The following is a 26446-nucleotide window of genomic DNA, read 5'->3' on the forward strand; positions in this document are numbered from 1 at the left end:
ATTTTTTGTCCAAAGAAAATTTTAAAACTAAAAAATTTATGTATTTTATATGGTATATAGTTTAATTTAAACGATATTAATATATATATATATATTTTTTACACTTAATATTTTTTAAATGAGACTTCTTACTTATATGATTTTGTAATCATTTGTACCTCACATAACAAAAATTTTAACCATGGATCACAAAAATTTGAATGTACGACTTTTAATAGTTTTAGTAATTTATAGTTGTTTTTTTAAATAAAATATAACATACACATAAAAATCTACTTTTTTATTATATGGTTTATGTAGTTGTTTAATTTATTTTCTTATTTAAACTATAACAAATATGAAAGAGAATACACTAAATTTGATCAAATCTTTATTATTCAAAAACATTAATTTTTATATATATTTTAGCACATTAGGCAATTCCGTAATTTTTATTTAATGAATGAATGAAAACTATTAATAATGAATTTATGATTCGTTTAATAAAAAGTTTATTATATATTAAGATTGATCAATTTATTTTTCCAAGGATTCTAAAACTCACTGTGGTGATGACACATGACTGCTTCAGATGTTATACTGCTTCTCTTTTAATATATAGAGGATTCAAAGAAGTTTATTTTAATAGCTCTAAAGAGACTCCATATCCATGACTAACAATTAAACATTAATTATATCCTATGGTCTCAAAAGTATACATATATGCATGCAAAGTTACATAACACCATCACTTATCATGCATTCCATATTGCTTCTATATAATGGTACAACTATATCTTTAAGGTTCTTGCTTGAAGAAAACTGAAGGAAACATATCCTTCAAAAGCTCATAGTCATTCTGAAACTCTTGGTTTTGTTGTTGCTGATAATTAGCGTTTACATTCACAGCAGCGTATGGCACTCGGAGGAGATCATCATTTGAGAAGCTTCTTGGAGTATTGATGATGAAATCAGAAACTGGAGAGTTATAATTAGACGTGGCGGGTCCAGAGAACAATGCGGAACGGCGACTGGTCGGGATCGGGTGGTTGTGTTGACTTTCATATGTTGTGATTACGACAGTTGGATCTTGGTACGATCTTTCAACTCTCTTCTTCACGTTGCACTTTTGCGTCGTGCATCTGTAGTAACTCCTGTTCTCGTTATCGACATATATAGTTTTAGCATTTGATTTATAATGTCGGTTAGAAAATGAAATTAATACTAATAAAAACAAGTTTGACTTTTTGAAATCCAATCACTAAAGAAACGATGCACTGCAGGCAAAATTGCCTAAAATGATTTGACCAAAGCATCTTTATCAATATATTTTTAATATAATATCAAAAATTGAAATTTTGATGATGCCAATGGAAGTGATATTTAAGAAATATAATTTGATAATTTGAATGTGAACAATCAGAAAAAAACCCAAGAAATATAAAATTCACAATTAATTAACATAAAATACAACATACAATGAAATCTTAGACCTTGTATGGATGTAAATAAGAAAAACATTATGGTTAAGTTGGTTTAGATTTCTAAATAAAAAGAAAGATTATGAAAACATCAATTTCCTTGTTTTTATTAAGAATATCGTACAAAAGTTGAAAACGAGTAGAAACTAATGATTTAAGGGAAATTTGCCAATATGGAACTAAATCTCTAAAGTATTGTCCCCTTAGAATTAAATTCTCTAACCTTGTCCGTATAGAATTAATTCTTGTCCCCTTAGAACTAATACTTTGTGAATCTACTATTTTGTCCTTTTCTTTATAATATAGTTAATAAAATTTTAAAAACTATATGAATTAAAAAGGAAATACTTAATTAAATAAAAATAGGGCAATTTTTTCCCAACTCTCGATCTCGTTCTCTCCGACTCTCTTTCCCAATCGAGAGACGATTTCTTTCTCGCCGGCGACACCTTCCGCCTCTGAGATTCTTGGTTCGTCGGAGAGCTTCAACGAGGAGACACATCGCTTCTCCCTCCTCCTTCTTGCGTATTTCCTCTGTTAGTGCCACCGGTTAGATTGTCGTTCTTATCTCCGCCGCCGCCGACCATCGAAGCTGCTCAAGCTCGCGAGTAGCTTCTCGTCCCCGATTAAGGACGATTAGTTTCACAGTTGTTTTCTTTTGCTCTTCCTTCATCTCGGTTCTGACAATTTGAAGGTTAGGCTTTGAAATCCCCTTTACGATTTTGCTTTTTTTTTGTTCTTTATGTTTATTTGCATGTACTACAAATTGTACTAGATAGAGAGTTAGTTTAAAACACAAATCGAAACAAGTTTATGGTTTTCAGAGGCGGAATGTGGTTGAGTGGGGTGTGAGATTGGCTTGTTGTTGAGGTGATTTTGAGTTCTAGTTTGTTTGGTATCAGCTTTACTAAGGTTTAGAATTCATAATAGACTTGAAAAAGCTAATGACTTTGACATGCTTTAGACATCGATTTTACATACTTGTTTTGGGATCGAGTTTGTTATTTGAATTGAATTTGTCGATAGTGTGTAGTCTTTTGTTATTCATTTGGTGCGTAGCTTTGACTCTGTTTTATTTTAGAGGAAAACACATTTGCTAGTTGATTATATTTTGTTTTGATTTGTGTTTCTAAGTAGTTTTGAATTGTAAAAAACTAGTTAAATGTAAGATGGTTATATTTGGTTCGCTGTTAACTTATGGAATCCATGTTTTTTAGGAATGGCTCACCAGTTTCCTAAACGCATTCTTCAAGAAGGTGCTGAGACGCAAATGGATAAGATTAACAACACATGTAGAAGGACGCTTCTGAAGGCGGTAAAGGTGGCTCTGAAAGATGAGTATGAGGAAGTTTTGAAAGACCCTGTCTTCGGGCCTCTTCTGGCGATCATAGAGAACAACCTCATCTACTCAGGGAAGATTATTCACAGCTTCATGTGCAAGCAGCTCAGGGTTTCCAAGCTTCACGAGCTGTGGTTTATTTTTGCGAAGAGGCCTCTTAGGTTTTCTATGCAAGAATTTTATGCTGTGACTGGATTGAAGTACAAAGAGGAACCCGACGTAGACTTCATTAACTGGAAGAATGATAAGGGGTTCTGGGCTAATGCGCTGAAGACCAATGCGAAGATCAACTTATATACTATAAGGGATGAGCTCCTTAAGGTGTGTAACGAGTGGTCGTATGTGGACAGAGTGAGGTTAGTGTATCTGTCCATTATACAATCATTCCTCATGGCTAAGGATTGGAAAGTGTATATCCGTCAAGAATACATCCGCTTGGTGATGGATTTTGAGAAATTGAGGATGTATCCTTGGGGTCTTCGCGCTTATGATGAGCTGATTGCATCAATACTCAGGATTGGAAAGTGTATATCCCTCAAGAATACAACGAGCCCACTTCCTCACATCGGCTTCTATTAGATAATTTCCAATTTCAGGACTAATAGAGTAAATAGCAGTGAACATCTTACGAAAATCAGCAGCTCGATAAGCTTTAGAAGCCTTTGCAACCAAACCAGCCACACCTTTCCCACTAAAATATGTTACGACATTATTCAGCAAGTGGTGAATGCAAATTCCGTGATGAGCTTGCGGGTACACGTTAGCAATAGCTTTAGCAATCGAGGAATTCCTATCAGACACAAAAGCTAAACTATGCTCGTCAGCAATGACCGCATTAAGTTGTCTCATAAACCAGTTCCACGCAAGGTCATTCTCTGAGTCGACAACTCCAAATGCAATAGGATATAAATTAGAGTTTCCATATAATGCAGTAGCAACCAGTAATACCCCTTTGTATTTGCTCTTCAAGAACGTCCCATCCACAACAATAACTTTCCGAATTGCAACATAGAAACCGCGAAGACTCTGACCAAAGGAGATGAAGAGGAATCTGAATCGCCCTTCAGAATCCCTTTCATAAGACGTGTGTGACCCTGGATTAGCTTCCCTCATCATGTGCAAGTATTTGGGAATTTTTTCATAGCCTTCCTCTGGAAGGCCTTTCACTTTGTTGATTGCATACTCACGTGCATCCCATGCCAAAGAATAGGATATCTCAAGTCCATGTTCTGAACGCATATACTGGACTATATCATTAGATCTCGGCCCTTCTTTAGCAGTTTCATACATATGCATAACCAGAGTACCAATTGTTTTTGCTGAAGCTGTCCGAACAGAACCCTTCCTTTTGGATGCAGCACATGAATGATGAGGTACATACTTTTTGATGATAAAATAAGATGAACCAGATAACCCCTCTGCACGAACACGCCAGCTGCAATCATCATCTGCGCAACGAATGTACCACATTTTTTTATCCGACTTGACAAGCTTATAGTCGAAATTATGTTTCATTGCACATATTTCGAATGCTGCCTTCAAAAGCGTTTTCGAAATAAAATGTTGACCCTCCTTCACAAAATCCACCAAAGAAAATCGCACATCATTTCCATTGGTCTTCTCTTTGTCACACCATTCAACCTCTTCTTGTGAATCCATAGTTTAGATAGGAAAAAATTAGAGAAGAAGAAAAAAAAAAAGAAATCGTGAGACAACGATGAAGAAGACCACAATTTAGGAAAAATAACAATTAAAAAAGGAAAACAAAATATTTAAAAGATTTAGAGAATATTTCATAACCGTTTTTACCAAGATTTCCGGATTTAGTTTACTAACCGTTATAGAACTTGCATTCTACCAATTTAGAAAATAGAATAATAAATAGGATGTTATATACTACTATAGTAGATACAAAGACATGTTGTAGATTGTATTTTCTTGCGTGGTTTATAATAAGGAAGGATTTAGATTTTATTTTCTAGCGCGGTTGATGAGATGACATTGTTTAGTGTTTTAAATCTATCAGAAATATAGAGCATAGAGGAAATCGTGAACTTCATATTCTGCCTTACTAGTTGTATACGTTTCCGTTATAATATGCAGCCTACATGCCTTAGAACATTGTGTTTCTTTCAGATTACGTATTCTAAACCGCCGTAGATGGCAGATATGGTTAACTAGCACATTTAGCCAATTTTTCAAATTATTATGTAAACATCATTTGATGTCAAAAATATTTTTCTCACATGTACATGCTTATCTATATTAAGTTAACTATTTTTCCATATTTTTTTCCTTTGTAAAAAAAATCTTATGAATTTTTATATACAAAAAGGGTAGTCACTGTCCAAATGTGTGAAAAGTTAATTTAGTTCTAAGGGGACAATACTTTAGAGATTTAGTTCCATATTGGCAAATTTCCCATGATTTAAAGACCTTGAAAGGCAAAGGCAAAACTAAAAGCTACATATGCTCAACATTTCATTAATTTATTGTAGGGTATTGTACTTATTTATTTCTTCAAGATATAATGAAGAATAATAGCCGGTTAAATTACCTCGGATAAGGACTGTTTTTGACTGCTTTTTGGCCGTACTTCCTCCAACGATAGCCGTCTTCGAGATGTTCAACTTCGGTCTTGGTCACGAACGAAACTCGTGGCTCTCTTTGCTTCTTCTCCTCTTTCTTCTTTGTTTTAACTCTGAACCATATATATTACTGATCAATTAAATGAATGCTTAGTTATGATGGACCGTTTTGTAATTAATGATACCGTACCATACAATTGACTTTGAACTATATAGTTAATAATGCTAAGCAACACATGATTTGTAGGACATCTATATATATTTGTGGCCGTGTTTGTATGTAATAAAATAAGTTTAGGTGGATATTCTATCAAAATGGGATTCGTCATTCTGTTTTATTTAAGGGGTGGATTTTTCAGCAATAATGAATAAACAATTTTACAATCAGAATGTCATATATACATACACACATGTATATATTATATTAAACCATGTATTACAGAAACATGTACTGGCTTTTGTGATTGAAATACTTTTTTTGCCGTTCGTTCAAATATATAATTAGCATTCTAGCTAAACATATTTAACGTTAAATTACCTTTTCACAAGCATATTTAGTTCCATAAAAAATCCCTACGATATTCTAAAAGGTGTCATTTTATGATATTTTAATCCTCTATATAGTTTCCTACTGAAAAATCTTTATCTGTTTTGATTAAGTAAATAAGTCATTTTCTAGAAATTGATTTTAGACTGGCCCTGAAAATACAAAAAAACGAGAAATGCATTTTACATATTCAAATAATTAAGGTTTTGGTATTTGATTAGAGAAAAAATCTTTTAATAAAACTAAAATAAAAGTTCGAGCACGATTCATGTGATCATTTCTATCTTATTCAAATATATAAAAGTTTCACTATACCAATATACCATAAACACTTATGAAACTTACACTTTCTGAGCACGTTGATCATATTTTCCTCCATCGTCAGCTTCTCTTTCCCCCAGGCTCTTGCCGGAATCTTCATCGTGATGATGATCGGCCTCACTCGAAGGAGATGCAGAAATCCTAGTTTCACTCTCGATGATTGCACCACCGCTACCAACAACTTCTTGACTCTTGTTACTAGTGTTATAATTGAACGCATTGTGAAAATCATTTTGTTGATCAAACGAAGGATTAAAAAACTCGGTGGAAGATGGCGAGAGCTCGAAACCCGATTCGTAAACTCCTTGAGGACTCAACTGTAGATCGTAGCCGATTTGTGATGAGATCATGTTTGCATTATAAGTGGATGGACCAGAAACGTAAGGGAGATTCAAAATATTTTGGTTGTTGATGTTGTTGTAATGATTATACGATGAAGTATAGTGATAGTTGTTAAGATCTTTGGTTTCATTAGACATGATGAAAAATAAAGATTCAAAACCCAAAAAATTGAAGAGAAAACGAAGAACAAGAGAAGAGCTTGAAGAAGATGAAAGAAAGAAAAGAAAACGAACTTTTTGCGTTTATGATTTTTTAGTCGGTCTACGTTTCGGTGTTAAGACTTTTGGGTCTTCTCGTATTTATGCCGTTTGAAAATATATATTATTTAATATGTCTTACAGTAAAAATGGCATTTTAGAATCTGACTTTTATAAACAAAACTTTATAAAAATCAAAAGGTTGAATGAAATGGTTCTAGGGTGTGAATGACTAAAAGGTTTCGGATTTGAATGACTTTTTTTTAAGTATAAGTAAATCGAAATATATATATATATATATATATATATATATATATATATATATATATATATATAAAGTTGAGTTGGCCAAAAGCATTTTACTTCCCAAATGGAGAGTTACAAAAGTGGCGTCTAGTAAGGAAACATTACTTGGCTGTGTTGCTTAAATGAACATCATAAACATAAAATGATGAGTTATGAAAGAAATTTTTACCATAACTGAACTTCTTTAAAGTCCTTGCGACTCTTATCTATACAATGCATGCCCCCACGTTTGATCAGCATGAGGTACAATTGGGGTTCTTTTGGTATGCCACTTTTCTTTTGGGGGCATTAAAGTAAGAGACCAGAAGGTGGGAACAGTCTTGTGGAGGAAGCCGATGACTAATGGTTAAACAGGTAACCGGGAACAGTCTTGTGGAGGAAGCCGATGACTAATGGTTAAACAGGTAACCGGGAACAGTCAGTCTCCGGTCATCGTTGTGTGAAGAAGGAAGAGCCAGTCAAAAGTTCAAAACAATAAAGATAACAGAGGCGGATACTGTGAGGTTATTAGGATGTGACGTGTTAGATAGTGGCACCGGCATTTGACCGTAACCGACACATGACCTGGCACGTGGTGGACTATTGCATATTGTTCCCTCGACCTTAATAAACATCAATATCAGACGTTATTTTGTGAAATTAATATTAGCTTTCTGATGAAAAATAAAAGTGAAATGAATTCCGATTTATAACTGAGGTCAAACTTATTTTAGAAATACAACAAATTTTAACACACGTTAAATATTAAATACGACAAAATATGTAACAAAATTAATTTCAAAATTATTGGAAAAGAAAGTAATACTGAAATGCTGACGGGTTACCAACGTCATCACGCTGCACAAATCTCTTTTCAGTTCACATTAGAACGTTCCTCGCGCATGTAAAATGAACATTAAAATAAGAATAAAAGAAGAAATATGGGTTGACAAAAAAGAAGAAGAAGAAATATGGTCAAATTTATTATAGATTTAATGCTTTTGAAAACAAAATAATACTCCATCCGATTATTTTTTATTTTATTTTTTTTTGGCTCAACAACAAACTTTTCATTAACCAATAACCATCCGATTATTAATATAAGTCATTTTAAAATGAGCGATTTGCATAGAAAATAAGAAAAGATTAAGTAATTTGCAAGAATGGAAAAACAGTGAAAATAGGAGAGAGAAAAAGGTTAAAATGACATATTTAGCCCTATGAATTTCTGAAAGAAAGAGAAACAACGATTTTTTTTTTTTTAAAATCAATTTCATCAATGGAGAGAGAGAAGGAGACGACATAGAAATAAAAAAGCAAGCTTTGATTAACAGGTTAACAGACATCCAATTAGAAGATTCATTTGTGGCTCTGATTCATGCTAAGAGATAAAAGCTGTGATTCATGGTTGAACGACAATGAACGGAAAATAGAGATCTAGCGCAGCGGCGGCGCACCACCAGAAACAGCTCTCCGATAATCTTCTTGACATGTCTTCCTCCCATGGCAGATGGCTCTCATCCACTGGTCTCCCAGACTCCCACACTTTCAGCCATCCCCCAATGTAAAGTTTTGAACTTTCTACATTTTGTAATACGATGTATTAGTCCATGAGGTTTCTAGATCTCTTAGGACAGTCTCGATCTGGTGTTTTGATTGATCAGCCACGTTTTGTGTGTTTACTTATTCAACTTTTGAACCTAATGGTGTGATTTATTACACACAGGATTACGGATACTATGCCAGTGGTAGTCAACGCGGTGGTCTTGTTCAGAAAAAAAATCAGAATGCTCAGAGAGGGTTTAATGGAGGAAATGAGATAGCTAGATACGTATGGTATCAAATGTTTCTTTCAAAAGTGAATATTTTAATCAGTTGTTGTATCTTATTGAAGATTCAGTCTGTAGAGTACAATGTTAGCTAGCTTCTTTCTGGGTTTACTTTCATAGCTTCTGTTGCAGGCTTATGGTGTTGTTTGGTGACATGTCAAGAAGAGAAAGTCGCTATGTACTTGACATACTTTTCTATTAGCGTAGCTCTCTTCCTGTATTTTTATTTGGTATTTTTCCTTAGTTGTGTTTTTGTGAATATCTTACAATCATATAGCTGTCAAAAATATTAGTGTTAAATTAGTTTAGCCGGCTAACAAATATGTTTATAGTTTATTAAATTAGTTTAGACGGCAACAAATATGTTTCAAGCTATTAAACTTAAACTAATTTAGCTGGCTAAATTAAACTTAAACTTAAACTAATTTAGCTGGCTAACAAATATATGTTTTTGTACTTATTTTCTTTGATTTTATTTTGACTTTATTTTAGCCGGCTAATAAATATTAAATCATATAGTTAATACGTAAATTAGTACGGTTAAAATGTAATTTTTATATTTTTATAAATTAGCATGGTTATATTCCAATTTATCCGTATATTTTGCATATTAACTAATGTTTTGAGTTAAAACTACCAGCTATTGCAGTTGATGATAGTTATGTTAATTAGTAAATGAATAATATTTAAAATATAGCTATGTATGATTGAACCAGTGACTAACCGATTTATATAAAATGTCTGAAGTATAGATTGTTGGATGTAAATAGAATGGTTATGTTTTAATTTGTTCAGCTAACAAACCAGTTTTCCAATTATTTTGAATGGTTGTTGGTTATTTAAATTAGTGGTGGACTAACATATATAATTATCCGGTCATTGTTATTGTTAGTTGAATTTTTCAATCAATAGTCGGTTGTTATTATAGATTTAGACCCAAAAATTAGTATCATATCCAATAAGCTAAATAATGCATATTAAGTATCCGGATATTATTATTGTTAGTTGTACATTTCGGAGAATAGCCGGTTATCATTATCGCAAAAATACAAGTGAAATTTATCAACCGGTTATTTCACATAATTACATCACTACAAAAAACTTGTTATTTTACAAAATTTCATCATTAAACTCTAAACACACCAAATTTTACATTAAATTCGAACACATAAAAGTGAATTTCTTGGAGATTCCATACTTTTTGCATATATTTTCTATAATAATCCAACCACGAACTGTTGTTCTAATCACATGGTCAGGTTCAGTACCAGCCCCATCAATATATGGTTCACTATTCTGCAACAAAACAAAATCTTCACACATCGAGTAATTCCTAAAAATAAGTAAGCTCATGATAAGGTATCCAGGCTAAAAATAGTTGAAAATAAACATGAAAAGAGGGATGAAGCATATAAGCAAAACGACATCTGGTAAATCTAAAGTAAAATTACGATCTCTAACTGCAACACTTTTCCCTAAATTTATCGATTCTCCCACATAAATCATCACCCGGGATAAAGACCATACCCTGAGATCTATCTCTCTTCCGTTCAATCCCGCCGTAGACGACGGCGCTTGGCTATCACCGATATGGTTTCGTCTTCAATCCTCGACCGGTTCAGATTCTGTTAGCTAGTTTTCGCGACGGTGATTTCACAGGACCATTCGCTTAGAGTGTAAGTGGAAGAAGAGATGTTACGGAGACATCTTCATGCGATAATGACTCAGCACTTGAAAGTTGAAACTCCTCGAACTCAGATTTCCATTTAACATCACTGGCTTCTCTCTTCGATCTGTTTTGAGAGAGAGAAAACAAATGATAAAACAATTGAAAAATGAAAATACTAAAAAATGGAAAAATAAATTAATAGGCTTTGTGCATAGGGGACAGGGGCAGCAGTGGTATTATAAAAATTGAACAGTGAAAATTCCATTTTGGCAAATATAGCTGTTATGTTTGTATAGAGAGTGCAATTACTCTTAAAATTATGCACCTAGATTAAAAAATTATTATTTTTTATATTTTATACATCATTAATTATTTACCTAACCACAAATCAACCAAAAATAAAATAGAAGGTATATTATTATATAATATTAAATATTAATAAATTTTACATAAAAAATCGAAAATGACATATAATTTGGAACATAAAAATTTTTCTAAAACGATTTATATTAAAAATGGAGGGAGTATATATTATAGATTGTAAAAGAGGAGAAATGTTGGAAAATATTTATTTTAAGAATTTAACAAAAGGATATGTTAAAAGTAAAAATAAATAAAATAAGGAGAGAGGGACATGATTCCTAACAGAAAAAGACAATGATAAGTGAGTTTATATTTGACTTTACAGTTTCCATTTGTATAGTCAATGTTTATACATAAATAAAACTATTCAATATCTTAAGGAACTGCTCACTTGATCATGGTTCTAATACGCTTATGTGTTTTCACTTCTATTTTTTTTTTTTTAAATAGGTGATTCTTTTGTAATCAACTCTTCAGAAATTCAAATATGGAAAACTCTTTAAACTAAGATTATACGTTTTACCAAAAAAAAACTAAAGTATACGTGAATAATCAACCCGTACTGCTCTGCATCTCGATCTTCAATTCAAATTACGAACTGCAGCAGGATCCGTATAGTATAAAGACTTGGTTACATCATTTTACAAAATCATAGTTTAGATGTTTCTGAAAAAAGTGAAAATGATGAAACACGTTTTTAGATACTGTATGTACCTAATTTTTATAACACAATATAAATAAATGATTGTACATAACTAGAATTGTAGCAATCTTTGATAAATTCTCGATGATGATCCCAAATATTGCAATTAGTGACTATTAAGTCATGATTATCGGTGGACCTAAAAGTCAATAATTAATGCTACTTACGTTTTTGATTTTACGTTCTATCTCTAACACATCAAAAATGTTTTCATTTTACTATTTCTTTTATCCGAGGTTTTTTTGTTTGAAAAAGGGCTTTATAAAGATTGACAGAAAGTAGTCAAATGTATAAACCTTATTTGTGTATGATCGGTCGCATCTTCATATCCAAGAGGTTTGAATGCATATATATGCTTGAAGCTTTTATAAGAAACTAGATATATATATGTTTAGTTTGAAGTTATAGTACATTTTCATTTTCTCAAAAAAAAAGGGTGCATTTTCTCTCATATTATCAGCCTGTAACTTACCAAATACCACTCAACCTCTATTTTGATAGGAGACAAAATAAAGCGAAGCTTACACAGATTTACATGTTCGCAGTTGATATTCACGACTAAATTTGTGGAATATGTACGGATGCACCAAACTTCTTAAAGATTTTTTGTTGGTGAGTAGGACTTTTCTTTCACTATCGTTGTCTGAACGGTTTTATTATTATTTATTATATTTGGGGGTTAAAAATATTTGGTTCATTTAAAAGTGAGAGGCTGCTGTGTAGGCAAAGTTACATGATAGATGATGTTTCTTATGACATTTATATATGAAACTAAGGTCGGCCTACGGTTGGAATACTCTTTACTTGTGATATATGTTATTATTTTTGGTATGATTTTGGGTTTGTATTTTAGGTTTGCATTTGCAGAGAAGTGTATAATAATGATTTTTGTATTTCAGAAAATTATAAATATGGAGAGATAATGTGTTTTAAAATAAAAGTACAGAGAAATAATATGTGATAAAATATATTTAAAACTAAATAGTTGTTTCTATATTAAAAAGTTGTGGCGTTAATATGCTGAGAAGGCTTCAAATTGTTTTCATGTTGTTTTCTTTAACAAAAATTTGATCCCATATTCAGGTGGTTTGTGATATTTGGGTTCGGAAAAATTGGGTTGTGAGTAATTTTTATGTTGATATCATAGTTTTTTGACATGTTATTGGAGTGGAATGAGTGATTATTTGGAGCTGCATTTCTTATTAAAAGTAGAATGTTATATTGAATGCGAAGAAGGTAAAGCTAACCTAATCAAAATTATAAAAAATAACACTGAAGGCAATATCTGGTGTATGATAAGGCAGGACTTTGTTCTTTGAGATAGTCATATGATTATTCATGTCGGGCAGTTAATATTTGAAGCACTTGGAGGAAGTTTTAAAAAAGAAAGAAACTCACTATCCGTATTAAACCAATGAGCATGGACCCAAACTATATAAATTTTGATGATATTTTTTTTGTCATATATAAATATTTTGATTAAATTTAAATTAGCATAAACCCTAAATACATCTATGAGTAATACTACTAAAAAAATGATAACTAAATGATTAAAAGTTTATTTAAATTTATTTGTTTATTAGGTTAATTAACAAATTGATTTCCAAGTTTAGCATATTTTAACTAAAAAAATCTCAAATTTATTAAAATTCGATGATACTATATATATATATATATATATAAATACTCATTAAATATAATATTTACTTACAAATTTTTTTTTTATAATAATGTAATATTAACTTTATTGAAATTTAAACAAAATCTAACTAAAATAGTTAAATCAAATCAAAAGAAATAAGACTACACAAAATATGTCTATGATTTTTAAACCATTAAAATTTAAATATTAAACTAATAATGTTCAAGTAGAAATTTTTTTTTGAAATTAAAAAAATGTATTATATTTAAAATTATTATCTTATATCTTATAACATAAAGAAGAAGGCAACTCTCTTTTTAGGCTGCCAGCGCAACAAATAGATTCAGTACTATTCGCCACGTGTCCAAGCATTTAAACGCAGCGCGTTATTTAGTCCGTGCTTTATATGACGCGTTGTTTTGTTGGGCCTTGCTATTTAGCCCATGCAATACAAGATTGTACGATACACAATGTTTTGAATTAGGTTTACGGTGGTTGTTTTGTTTCGTCTCCAGATTGAATCGTTTCTCTCCTTGCGCAGCTGACCTTCCATCTCCTCCATCGCAAGACCTCATAAACTGAACGAGTGTCTTTAATCCCTCCATTAATCTATCAACCACGATCTGGATGCAATGCGATATTTGATGTCCGATGCGTTTGAGACGACTATAAGAAGGTATCTTCTGTTCTTCTCAGATACTACATCACTTTCGTTCTAAATTCTTCTGAAAAAAAAAGCCAGTGCTATGGCTAACGTTTTGGTTCTCCTCTCCGATCTCCAGTCTGGTGGCTCCTCCTCCACCGTCGAAGTGCGCTTGCTTCGCTTCTGGGAGGCTAGAAACGTCTGCCGTGGTGGAGAACTCATGGGCGTCGACATGCTCTTGCTCGACTCTCAGGTTATGTTTTAGATCTGCCATTGGTTTTGTTTTTCCGATAGAATCTGTACACGTACCCGCCCTCTCGAATCCATATTAAAAGCACGGCGATCAAATTTTTAGTTCTTGCTGATTATGATCTAAATATTTAATTAATCGTTTCACAACTTCACTGCCTTGAGTTTACATTTGTTAGATTTATTGATGTAAGATTTGCTAGATAATTATATGAGGTTTGTCAGTTTCTTCACGTCGGCTTTTATTGATAATTTTATAAGATTTGTTGGATAATAATTTTTAGTTTTCGCTGATTATGATTTAAATATTTAATTACTCGGTTCACAACTCCAGTGCCTTGAGTTTACATTTGTTAGATTTATAGATGTAATATTTGTTAGATAATTATATGAGGTTTGTCAGTTTCTTCACGTCGGCTTTTATTGATAATTGTATAAGATTTGTTAGATAATTATATGACATTTGTTAGATGTCCTCGCGTCAGATTTGATAGATATTTATATGTTAAATCGATTCTGTGGCGCTTTCGTTCTGCTCACCGTTTTTTGTTAATCATAGTTGTGTTTTGTTTCATTTTCAGTCAACCATGATGCCGGCTACCGTTAATGTTAACCGATTTTGAAGTCACACGTTGTAACCAGAATTATCGCCTGTCAGACTCTTCTCTACTAATCCGGTTTACCGACTCCACCTCTTTCAAGAAGGTCGCCGAACCAGCCGTTCCGATACCTCTTGAATCATTCCTGTTCCGTAACTACAGTGAGATGCTTGGTCTTGCTAACTCCAACAATCAATTACCGGGTAATGCTCCTCTTATTATCTCTTCTGATTACATATATAAGGATATCTGATAGTCTTTTGCTCACAAATCTTATTGGTGAGATTACTGCTGTCAAGAGTACGGTCACTGACCCTCCTCAGGACAATAATCGTGTCATGGCGACCATTAGGATGGAGAAGTAAGTTTTTATGAGCTTCAGTATCTTCACAGTTGTTTTGTATTTCCTAAATACGTTCATCTTACTGTTCTGCCTTCCAATGATGCAGTGACACATCTGTGACTATGAGCCTCTTTGACGCTCAGGCTGTTAAGATTCATAATCAGCTGGAGCAGATGGGAGTGGATCCAAGGGTTGTCGTTGCAACCAGTGTGAACCCGAAGATTGTGGGAGGTAAGCAACCAGTGTGATACAAACATGTCTAGCCCTGAAATGATGTCGATATCATTCATACTCGACTTATAATGCAGGGCGTCTGTTTTTGAACGCCACATCCGGCACACACATCTATTTCGACAAGCAAACAGATGCAGGGGAACAATTGTTTTACAGGTATCATTTTGCGTGTCATTGCTTTTAAACATCCTGATTATAGTATTTCCGAACTGTGCATGGGAGTGCCTAAGGACATTGTTATCTTCGTAAACAGGTTGGTTGAGCAAGACACTGGGCTCCCGCCAGTAGCTCCGCTGCTAAAGAGTTATGCTAAGGTGGAGAAGCTGAGTATATCTGAGCTCAATGATTTTGTCGTCACTGCTACGTCTCAGGTTCGTTAGCATGATTGTCATGTCCTTTATCAAATGTGATTTATCATTCCTAATCCGACTTTATAACAATGCAGGAAATTGATTTCATTTGTGCCGGAAAGGTGACTGGAGTCAAATTGGACAAGGGGTGGTGCTATGTTTCCTGTTCAAAATGTTTCAAGAAACTCCAACGGTCTGTCTCATCTCTCACGTGTCTGTCTTGCAACACCACCAGTGCAGTTGGTTTTTCGGTATGTACTGACCCTAAGCAGCTTAATCATCTACGTTTAACTAACTGTGTGATTTGAAAATTTTATATGCACTAGATACCGTGTCGAGATGTCAATCGCAGACGAGACTGGTGAGGGTTTGTTTGTTGCCTTTGATGGAGTTATTGCGAAGCTCCATAACATGAGGGCCCATGAAGCTGCCAACCTCTTGGTACGTTATGTTATATTGTGCTTTATTTGTCAGTTGAATATCTACTCAATGAATCGTACCATTGTAAATGCAGGCTGGTGATGATGTCAACCCCGAAGAAACTGATGCTCCTCCGTTTGTTCGAGACATGGAAGGAAAGTCATACACGTTTCAGGTGAAGGTGGGCCCATACAATTTCACAGCAAATCATCAAAGCTTTACCATCTCACGCATTCTCGGCGAGGGTGAACGTGCGCCACAGCCTGAGTTCGTTGAAGATGTAATACTCTTATATTCTCCACTACCGTTTCTGCTTTGTATAAATTTAACGTTTTCATTCGATAGGGTGGTGACGATGACAATGGAGATGACAACAACGGTGCTAGCTTGGTGAGACGTAAGATGGAGGGTGGTGGATGTAGCAAGTCCGCAGGACCATCTGCTAAGTCTAAGAAGGCACGGAAGGCATAAGTGGGAAGGCAGATATCCCTTCTCAATAATAATAAAGTTTTTTTTCTCTTATGGACAAGTATGCATTTGGTATTTCCGTATTTATTATTTCATGTTTTGTGATAGCTTATAATTTTATCTACAATTATTAAAAATCGAATTATTTTGCAAAAATGATATTGTTTATTTTCTTTGGGAATAATCCAGCTAGCATTACATAACATCAACTTACAATATAATATTTTTATTTGCTTATTCGTTTTCATTATGTGAATTTAGTATATTTGTCCACTTATTACCTTCATGGTGATTAGCATGTTCCTAAAAAAAATCAAACAAATAGATCATTGTTTTGGCGGTGGTTTCTTTGCGTTACTGAGTTCATAAAGTACAAGCGCTCCTGACAATATATATTGTTTATTTTCTCTTTATTGACATTTGAGTTGTTTCTTTGTAACAAGTATCCATTACGAAGTTCCCTTCTACTTCGTATTATTCGATTTTAAGTTATGTGCTATCTTATGGCTTTAGCTATATTTATAAAAGATCTAATTATTTTGGCAGAAATGTTAACATCAATCACTTGGTTGATCACCGAACCGAGATTGATATTGTAAACATATGTTCCTTTTTAATATTATATCTCATGAGTCATCTCTAATCTGACCTTTTGTGATGCAAGAAGTTCTTGGGCTCCTTCTGCAAGGTGTAGTTGCTTCCAAAATTTCTGCTCAACTCTTACCTTGGTCATATGCTGGAGGATATTTGGATATCTTCCTCCATTCATTAAGAAACAGGTCGACATGAGACTTCTCTTTGTTTTACACCAAAGCAAAAAATATGGATGCTTAAAAGATACTCTTTTTTGTTGTTGCAGCTACTTCTCCATCTTCAGCCTCATGATGCTGCTCAGCTATCCCATGTAAGAATAAGAAAAATATGGTATCTGTCATCTTTTTAATGTAGGAGATGACGAGTCCCACATCAAATGGTACTTTAGAAGTTATAGAAAGCAACAAAATTGAGTCAATGCCAAAGTTTTCATGGTGAGTCTAATGAAGGTTGTTATAGCACGGTTGATAAATGGTGGTAGAGTCATGGTGAGGGCAGAGACTGAATGGCAAGGAGCTGGTGTGGTCACGGCTTGGCAGTGATGGCTGTATGACTTAAAAAAAACACAGATCAAAGCAGATGAGAGAAGAGAAGGAATCATAGGTAAGGAAGAGAAGGGAGAAGATAGTTTGAAGATAGGTTTTTGCGTATACATAAAGATAAGTTACTTTTTTGGTTTAGCTGCAATTTGGTTCAGTATTTGTTTTTGTCGACTAATTATTTGATAGTAACGTAGAACTAAAATAAAAGTTCTGCTAGATATGTAACTTTATTATTATAAATGTATTTATTTATGAAAATATTTTTAATTATTATAAGACAAATTTTCAACAGATAAGAGTACATAACAATATTTTATGTTGTGTATGCTTTTTCAAAATATATTATATATATTTAGACCAAAAACTATATATTATATTTTGAATTTTTACAACCTTAACCAGACGCAAGGTCTATGTGCAATGGTACGAGAATGATGGTCATGCTAACATGGTTCTTGAAGCTGAGATCATGACTGGTACAGAGGTTGGTGTACGGACCTAATCATTTTTCCTCACATGGTTAGATACACGATCATCACAGTCCGATCTCAGTATACCAACCAAAACAAAATAAGTCAGTTTTTATTCTTCGACTGAAACTTCTAAAGTCTATTTTTCATACAATCAATAATAATACACTGAAACTGAATAATAAAATTTTATTAAAAATACAGGTACATTCAATATAAACAAAATAAAAATTAATCAATATTTTGATTATTGAACCTAAAAACAACAATAAAAACTCGAATAATACTTACTATGTATAAAAAAATTGAACAAACATTTAATAAATGTATACCATTTCAATCATTAAAATCGTATCATGCTAATACAACTTTATAATCTCTAATAAGAATAATGAAAAAATAAAGAAAAATTTAGACATATGCGAAGATAATGTAAAATGTGTTTACATTATAAAGAAATTTAATAAAAAGAGAAAGATAATAACTAAAATAGTATTATGTAATTAAAATATATTTGAGAACAAATAAAAATACAAAAATAAGCAAACATCAAACATTAACTAAAATAGATATAATATCCTTCATCACTTAAAATGTCATATTCGCCTAAAACACTAAAACACAACCACCAAAACAAAAAAAAAATAAATACTATTATACACATCTCTTGCAAATTCAAACTTAAAACACTAACCACCAAATCAAACAAAAAATAAAAATTGAAATCACAAATAAAGTATACCCCGCCCGTAGGGCGGGCCTATCCTAGTTTCTGCATATAGCGCAGGAAAACTACTAGTATATATATATATATATATATATATATATATATATATATATGATTTGACAGTTCAATAACAAACGTATAAACTGGTGTAAACCGTCGTGGAAAACCTCAGAAGAGTATAGTTGGATTAAATACAATTTCTAATAGAACCATATTAATACATTGACTTAACATTATTCAGCTAAGTGATTGATTTATAATTGATCCGGATTCTTTAATCTAAAAGTTTCTTCACATATAGTGCATGGCAGATTTAAAAGATAGCCAAACTAAACATTCTTTTTTTTTTTTTTGACAAAGGGCTTTCAATTAAAATAAAAACGTTTACATGATAAGGCTGTAGACTTTTTAGTGAGAAAAAATTTGCATGAATACAATTCATGACGAATAACATCTCAAACCTATGAAACATTCAAGGAACGAGAGAGTCAAAACCAAAAAAGAAATGAAAAAGAGCTACTAGCGAGTGTTACCACGGCCGCGACAACCGCACTTACCTCTCCCTCATGCAGTTTTATTTTCCAAATCTTGGAACTTTATAGGAGGTCTAATCTCCCTCAAACCCCGTGTCAAACCGAGCGAGCTCATTGGTTCATCTGGGGCCTCTTCCACATCACCTAACGCAGTGAACCGAGAAGGACTCTCAAATCCACTTGCTTGAGCCGATGTGTGTAAAAGATCAACAATCAAAGTTTTTTGGACCTCCTTGTTGATAATGTTGGATGGAGAAGTCTCCATAATAGATGCTGAAATGGGAGTAGATTCAATATCTACTAATGGCGATAAAATCTTGGCTAAAGTTGGCGATGCTATTTGGTTATATCCTCTTGAACCTGTGGGGTAGAGGAACTAGTGGTGATCTTTGAGACTTGAATATCTTGGCATTCCATAGGGGCATGTGTAGAAACATATGGTTCCTGAGAATCCGCTATCAAGTCCGAGTGCAAGCGTGGAACATCCTGAATGTTTATGTTCAACTCCGGTTGAGAGTCAACATGAGGCATAGCAGAAGTTGTAGGGAGACTTCCTGTAACTGTTTCATCATTTTGTTGCTGCAAGATGTGATCAATATCAACAATTGCTATGTCAGCAGTCACGTCCACTGAGATATCTGAATTTTCTGGAGGTACAAAAGACATAAGACACCTCTTCGCTTTATGACCTAAGCTGCCACATCTCTCATAAGTGGAAGGGATCCATGTGTATTCAACTTTAACCAGATAAATACTACCTTGCTTATCATCAAGAGCTATAAGCTTTGGAAAAACTCTATCCAACTCCATCTCAACTAGCACTTTAGCTTCACCCATGTTTGTAGGATCCAAACGAGGTTTATGTGTCAAGATAAGCTCTCCAAGACCCGAGGCAACATGACTAATTCCTAGTCTAGAATAGCAGCAATCAGAGATGTATTTCAAAGTGACCCATACCGGAAGAGTTGAAACTTTTGGTATTTGAAAGGATCCCTCCGGAGTCCAAGGCAACACAAAAAGCAAACAATCATCAATATGCCAAACTCCTCTTTGAATAACCCATTGGCGAGTAGGTTGGTGAGGGATATGAAACATATAGGATGACTCACTCAGCTTTTTGCAAGAGTTCTTACAGCTTCTTCCCCAAATCTTATTAGCTACAGCATGAACAAGTCCACCCGGAGGTAAAGAACACCTATGGAACTTGCCTATGATATACTCATCCTTGTTCTCATGTCCTAATTTAAGAACTTTAGAAGGGATGGATACCTCTGGTGTACCATCAAATCTGTACATAGGTGAAGCGGTCCGGAACAGATTGCGAGACTGAGGACTTGATCTTGCAGCCCAAGGGAATCGGAGTGTTCCATCTGCTTTAAGTTCTGGTAGGATACTTGCTTTTTTGTTTCTTGTTCAAGATCTCATTATTAAGAGATGGCCAAAGAGAAGCCAGCTGATTTCCCACAGAGTCATATTCTCTTGGCGTAGTTGGGTCAGGAGGAGTAGCAACAGGTTTGAAAATGAGCGGTTTAGCCCATGAACCTAAAAAAGGCACAAATTGAGTAGTAGTCTCAGCTTGGATAGAAACAGATCCAGAATCAGTGTTTGACGGAGGAACTTGTGTGTCTCTTGCTTCTTCTGTTGAAAACTGAGACGAAGGAGCAGAGTTAACGACAACCTGAGACGGTGGAGGTGGGTAGGAGACATGGGAGTTAAGGCCAGGCAGAGAAGGGGTGGTAAAAGGAAGCTGAGACGATGGAGTGTTGGAGACCAGCAGAGTCAGCACAGGGAAGAGAGGCCCCAGCTTCGCTTCCTTGGAGATGCAGTGACTTCGGACCACTGGCGCAATCAAGAGCCAGAGACGATCCCAAAGAAGCTCCTGAAGTCGACGGTGGAAGCTCCATCATCTTGTCTTTGGAGTTCGGCGGAGTTGACGACGAGATTTCATTCATAGATTCCATGGTAGTTTGAAAGAGAGGAGGAGAGAGAGAGGACGTCAGCAGTGGGGACCCTCCGGCAAAGGCTACGCCGGTGAAGTCGTCGAGGAACGGAGCTGCGGTTTTCTTTTAGGGTTTCACCTCTGAGATCGTGTACTGGGGGCGCGTGAAGCGCTTTCTATTCCTTACTTGCACGCTATTTGTTAAGTTCTGCCTTGAATGTTTTATGTGCTATATATGAGTTTTTTTTTTTTTGATCAACTTGCTATATATGGATATATATATAGATAATCTGACCTTCAAACTACCCAAAAATATATATGTGGATCATCCGGTTTTTAGTTGTTTGTTTTAAACCGACAACTCTCAAGCCAGTCTTACTTATATCTAACTATATATTTTTTTTAAGTTACCATCCTATTCAAATATATATGTAAACACATATTGCAGACACACGTTTCTTCTCTACAAACTAAAGAATTCCGATCAATTTCATCCCATGAGAGGTAAAACGGATAACAAAATCTCATTTCAAGGAGATGATTACCCGTTTCCATAGCTCAAAGGCCTCTTTCTCTAACTCTTTGTGTTTTGTTATAAAAATTAGTAACAAACGTGCCGAAGTGTGCTTCATACATTGTTAAAGGGCATGTGATGTCACTTAAGGGGTTTCAAGCTTCTTGCGCTAAGAGATTACAAAGACGAAGCAGCTGTAACACCATGATCCACCTCGGACCTCTTACCTGGATAGGACGAAAATGCAGTGTTTGTACGACCAAGCACATTTCGCTTTTTCTTTAAATACTCCTTTGATGTATATTTGTTTGGCTGTGATAGGGACTAATATAGAGACAAATGAAACTCCAGACCATAAGAGATTTCAAGAAACAAAACACATTAAGAATAAAAATTATCCAGACATCATCAAATCTTTCTCTACACAAAAGGGTTAATAACTAAACTAAGAGAGAGTATAAAAGCCGTAGTGAGAAGTTTCCTTAAACAAACCAAACATAAAGCCGACCATACGTATTGACATTCGATGATAACCCTGACAATGCTCCTTCAGAGCAAACAAAACAGTGGGGGACAGTCTCACGCAGACGGCCTTCCTGAAACCCAGAGACTGGAGTTCTAAACCCGGGACATGCTTCCCTTCTGGTCCCATCCAGAGACCTCCATTATGAGGAGGCATCAGCAAGGGTGACTGCTCTTGCGACGTTTCTTGGTTCTTCTAAACAAACTCAAAGAACTCAGCAACTTTACGTGTGTACCTTCAACAATACCAATCAAGAACATATCAGTAACTCAAGTTATGATGACATTAATATTAGTAAGAACTTACTGTCTCTTTGCTTCAATATCTCTGCTGAAGTCAATATTTGGTTCACAGTCCAAAAACAAAGCAGGGACCTGTTACAAAACCCAATTATTAACCAGTCTATAAGCAAACTCTTATCTTTAGACATTTAGCACACAAACAAAATGAGATAACTTTTACCTTCTGGATGCTAGAATGCATATGATTCATTTCCAAGTAAAAGACACGGTCCTTGATATCAGGATGGAGAGAGTTATCCATCTGCAAAGACGGTTTACTAACAAAGAGCACCCCATGGTTTCCACTGTCAATCGGTAGGAGCCAGCTCTCATGCTTCTCGTGCAGATCCTGCAGATACTTCAGCGACACTCCACCTTCTTCCGCTCGTTTCCTAAGCATCATCCGCTTGTGGCAAGTGTCAGGAATTGCCCTCAAGTATATAAACCCATCAGGTACAACTCCAGGTAAAGCGGAGACTACATCATCAAACCAACAGTCGTATATGCTTATCTCCATCTCGTTCATCCACTTGGCTTCATGAACCGCTCTCACAAACACCTAAACACACAACACATTAACTTCACAACATAATCTAAAAAAAGAAACGCATTTTGTCGAATTATTACCATTCTGTCACTGAAGACACTCCTTTCCATCAACCTAAGAGGCTTAACCCCAGAAGTAAACTCTTTCTCCTGCATCAGCCTCGTGACGAACATGTAGTTCAGGAAAGTGTAAGCATACCTCTGAGGCTCAGAGTAGAACACATCCTAATTGAGAGATGGTGATCTTAAAAATCTCAAAACTTAAGTCAATGGATTACACAACGACGCCTAAATACCTAACATTTAAAAATGCACAAATCCAGAATTCCAGTTTCTCTCAGGAGAAGCCATTAGTTAGCACAGGAAACCAAAGATACAACGGACCAGATATAATCCAAAAGTAACTTGGAGGAAGTTTTAAAATGAAAAGAACTCACTATCCATATTAAAGCAATGAGCATGAACCCAAACTATAGAAGAGGTACAAAGAGAAAGTAAACAGGAAGATTTGATGTTCATGCAAGGTTGATCACTTTCCACTATACAAATGGTGATTGAGACTGCATAAATCTGTTTGAAAACAAAATGGGAAACAAAGTGGGATTGGAGAAGAGAGAAGATACAGTGAAAACTATAGCTTAAAAGAGAGATCTGACTGTATAGCTCATCATTCTTTGGGAAAAGATACAGTCAAGGCTTAGTGAGAACAATATCAGAAGCGCCTCATGCAGCATCTGTAGCAGCAGCAACAGTGATACCAATATTGGCTCTCTTCAAAGCAGGAGCATCCATCACCAGTCATCCTACATATATGCTTCAGTTCTTGCAACTTCTTCACAATCTCGTACTTCTGCTCTAGCTGAAACATAAACCAAAACATTTCTGTCCAGAGAGAGCATGTTTATGAATAAAAAAAACTCTTCTTAACCAACCTGGGAAGACAGCAGCAAAGGCATCAGCTTTCTCAATCAACTGTTCAACGGGAACATCAGCTAGGCTTTTGTCTTAGTGATTACCAAGTAGAGAAGCTGATGGTGATGGATCATGTTTTACCCCAAACCGAGCCTATGTGGAGTCTATTTGGCAATAGCAAGTTGATCCTCTATAAGAAAACCAATAATACATAAGATTAAAGCCAAAGATAGAAGTTAATAGACAGTACTAAATATTCAAGCGCAGTAAAACAAAATCAGTTCGTAGGTACTTGTTCCAGAGAAGGGAAGAAGTGAATCTCTCTGATACCAACTCTTACCTCTTTGTCAGCAAGTATTCCAACCATAACAGCATGATAGCATCTTCTTTTCTCAATGCTTTTGCCATAACACCCTGAACTAGGGCTGGGTATAAAATCCGAAAACCGAAAAACCGAAACACCCGATCCGTATCCGATCCGAAATGTAAAAAATACCTCATTGGATCTTATAGGGTGTTACAAAATATATCCGAACCCGAATGGGTAACCCGAAAACCCGAAAAAGTATCCGAAGAAACCTATCCGAATGTCCAAATTAATATATAATATAAATATTTGAAACATAAATATGTACTTCAAATATTCAATTTCATATTTATTTGGATATGATATCTAACAATAAGTATTGAAAATTTAAATAAACACCTTAAATACTCCATTATATACAAAGAAGGATATATTTCTTATGTTTTACTTTTAAATTTTAGATTTTACTTTGAATATACCCGAACCGATCCGATATAACCCGAATCCGAATGATATATGGTTACTTTGGATATATCCGAACCGATCCGAAACCGAAGTGTTATATCCGAATCCGATCCGTACTTGTAAATTTATTAGAATGGGACCTAGGAAGTGTTACAAAATGGAACCGAAATCTGAAATACCCGATCCGAACCCGAACGGGTACTCGAACGCCCAGACCTACCCTGAACTGATATTTTGTAAGAGATACGAAGAGAGGATGAGTTCGGAATGAGAAGTATTCACAGCCTCGGAGATAAGAATGACGCATTGAAGACATCGTAGTGGGCGATGGACTTAATAGGATTAAACACAAAATTACATAACTCAGGCCATTTCAGTCAAGGAAAGGAAGCTCAGACGTCAACCGTTGCCGTCTCAGGAAGCAAGAGACATCTGCAAATATCTGATCAAGCAATTAGGGTTAGAGGGCCATCACAGGGATCAAAATTCAGAGCCCATCACGCAATAAACAAAGAAAGCCCAAAATTCAGAGCCTATCACACAATAAACAAAGAAAGCCCATTATATGTGTTTTAATGAAACGCTGAGTTTCGTCCGTATGGAAAGGGAATAAACTATCTTTTATATAGATAGACTAGGTGTCTTCCTGCACCATGTGCAATAAAAAAAATTAAATATTTTTCAACAGATAAATATAAATTATATTTTAAAATAAAATTTGGTTAATATTGTAAATTTTATTTTTGTATCAATATTTTAACATAAATTTGATTTAATTAAACATAAAAATTATATTTAAGAATATGCATGTATATATCAATACTATTAAAAGGGAAGGATTTTGAAAAAATCTACCTATGAAAGTTGTTTGGACCTATTACTTTAAAAAAATTTTGGACTTACCATGTATATTATAACAATAATTGATAACCTTTTTTACCCTATAGACCCCGATTATTACTCTAACCATGCGAACTGTATGCATTATTATTTATACATAACCATTAAAACCGATTGCTAAACCATCCTACCCAAACAAAATACATTACATGAACCAAAACCAAAGCACAATCTATTATAACTGTTACGTTAACGAAATATTCATTTCCCTCACATAATACCATCAACTACAAAACACGTTACATGTAAGACACTACACTACATAGAAGCTTTATACAAGATTTGGGTGTAAGATTATATGATTCAAACACTAAATTTCATTAGTGAAATAATCTTCAAGATTATATGATTCAAACACTAAATTTCATAATTATGAAAGCAAAACAAAACCAAATCCGCGCTTTCAAGCGCGGGTCAAAATCTAGTTTGAAATTATAATCTTAGATGATTTTTCTATCTATTTATTTTAATTAAATATATTAATTATATTTGTAAACGTTGCATAATTACCAAAAATTAAAATTAAACAATATTTATGAGATTTGTAGATATATAAGAAAATAATGATTTTACGATTAAATTTTTGTACTTTTCTAAAAAAA

The 26446-nt window shown here is 34.3% G+C and overlaps 4 protein-coding genes across 9 annotated transcripts; 2 read left to right on the forward strand and 2 right to left on the reverse strand.

Moving 5' to 3' along the window:
• Nucleotides 1-319: 319 nt before the first annotated feature.
• Nucleotides 320-7378, reverse strand: LOC103853701 (WRKY transcription factor 8). 2 transcript variants are annotated; one of them, XM_033285464.1, is made up of 4 exons: nucleotides 7270-7378; nucleotides 6280-6572; nucleotides 5357-5500; nucleotides 527-1133 (listed from the first exon to the last, which is right to left on the reverse strand). In XM_033285464.1, the coding sequence occupies exons 1-4, from the start codon at nucleotides 7270-7272 to the stop codon at nucleotides 779-781; spliced, it is 795 nt and encodes a 264-aa protein (XP_033141355.1). In that variant the 5' UTR covers nucleotides 7273-7378; the 3' UTR covers nucleotides 527-778. The 2 variants fall into 2 exon arrangements, with proteins under 2 accessions (XP_009128857.1, XP_033141355.1); XM_009130609.3 differs by lacking the exon at nucleotides 7270-7378 and having other exon boundaries at nucleotides 320-1133; nucleotides 6280-7209.
• On the forward strand, nucleotides 1129-4577 carry LOC117132054. The gene is made up of 2 exons (XM_033285465.1): nucleotides 1129-2154; nucleotides 2678-4577. The coding sequence occupies exon 2, from the start codon at nucleotides 2680-2682 to the stop codon at nucleotides 3376-3378; it is 699 nt and encodes a 232-aa protein (XP_033141356.1). The 5' UTR covers nucleotides 1129-2154; nucleotides 2678-2679; the 3' UTR covers nucleotides 3379-4577.
• A 1023-nt stretch (nucleotides 7379-8401) lies between the features above and the next one.
• LOC103853702 lies at nucleotides 8402-16796 on the forward strand. 3 transcript variants are annotated; one of them, XR_004455480.1, is made up of 8 exons: nucleotides 8402-8643; nucleotides 8806-13961; nucleotides 14068-14181; nucleotides 14759-14979; nucleotides 15076-15137; nucleotides 15226-15350; nucleotides 15428-15509; nucleotides 15607-15640. XR_004455480.1 is itself a non-coding variant. In XM_033285466.1 (7 exons), the coding sequence occupies exons 1-5, from the start codon at nucleotides 14983-14985 to the stop codon at nucleotides 16009-16011; spliced, it is 693 nt and encodes a 230-aa protein (XP_033141357.1). In that variant the 5' UTR covers nucleotides 14865-14982; the 3' UTR covers nucleotides 16012-16144; nucleotides 16218-16403; nucleotides 16469-16796. The 3 variants fall into 3 exon arrangements, 1 of the variants encoding a protein (XP_033141357.1); XR_004455479.1 differs by having other exon boundaries at nucleotides 14759-15137; XM_033285466.1 differs by lacking the exons at nucleotides 8402-8643; nucleotides 8806-13961; nucleotides 14068-14181 and adding exons at nucleotides 15799-16144; nucleotides 16218-16403; nucleotides 16469-16796 and having other exon boundaries at nucleotides 14865-15137; nucleotides 15607-15724.
• A 213-nt stretch (nucleotides 16797-17009) lies between these two features.
• LOC103853852 (deoxycytidine kinase-like) lies at nucleotides 17010-26308 on the reverse strand. Of its 3 annotated transcripts, XM_033285463.1 has the most exons (5): nucleotides 24193-26308; nucleotides 23342-24119; nucleotides 22896-23273; nucleotides 22740-22807; nucleotides 21617-22668 (listed from the first exon to the last, which is right to left on the reverse strand). In XM_033285463.1, the coding sequence occupies exons 2-5, from the start codon at nucleotides 23432-23434 to the stop codon at nucleotides 22629-22631; spliced, it is 579 nt and encodes a 192-aa protein (XP_033141354.1). In that variant the 5' UTR covers nucleotides 23435-24119; nucleotides 24193-26308; the 3' UTR covers nucleotides 21617-22628. The 3 variants fall into 3 exon arrangements, with proteins under 3 accessions (XP_033141353.1, XP_033141352.1, XP_033141354.1); XM_033285462.1 differs by lacking the exons at nucleotides 23342-24119; nucleotides 24193-26308 and having other exon boundaries at nucleotides 17010-22668; nucleotides 22740-23124; XM_033285461.1 differs by lacking the exons at nucleotides 23342-24119; nucleotides 24193-26308 and having other exon boundaries at nucleotides 17010-22807; nucleotides 22896-23075.
• Nucleotides 26309-26446: the final 138 nt, after the last annotated feature.

Source organism: Brassica rapa, chromosome A02 (genome assembly GCF_000309985.2).
Source record: "Brassica rapa cultivar Chiifu-401-42 chromosome A02, CAAS_Brap_v3.01, whole genome shotgun sequence".
NCBI classification, from domain to species: domain Eukaryota; kingdom Viridiplantae; phylum Streptophyta; class Magnoliopsida; order Brassicales; family Brassicaceae; genus Brassica; species Brassica rapa.

Coding starts and splice junctions, on each gene's coding strand:
- LOC117132054 (XM_033285465.1), top strand. CDS start 2,680: ATGGCTCACCAGTTTCCTAAACGCATTCTTCAAGAAGGTGCTGAGACG.
- LOC103853701 (XM_009130609.3), bottom strand. CDS start 6,734: ATGTCTAATGAAACCAAAGATCTTAACAACTATCACTATACTTCATCG. Junction 5,501..6,279: donor GATCAACGTGCTCAGAAAGT/GTAAGTTTCATA, acceptor TATATGGTTCAG/AGTTAAAACAAAGAAGAAAG. Junction 1,134..5,356: donor AAAAACAGTCCTTATCCGAG/GTAATTTAACCG, acceptor TAACGAGAACAG/GAGTTACTACAGATGCACGA.
- LOC103853702 (XM_033285466.1), top strand. CDS start 14,983: ATGCTCCTCTTATTATCTCTTCTGATTACATATATAAGGATATCTGAT. Junction 15,351..15,427: donor GAACCCGAAGATTGTGGGAG/GTAAGCAACCAG, acceptor CTTATAATGCAG/GGCGTCTGTTTTTGAACGCC. Junction 15,725..15,798: donor TCGTCACTGCTACGTCTCAG/GTTCGTTAGCAT, acceptor ATAACAATGCAG/GAAATTGATTTCATTTGTGC.
- LOC103853852 (XM_033285462.1), bottom strand. CDS start 20,753: ATGTACAGATTTGATGGTACACCAGAGGTATCCATCCCTTCTAAAGTT.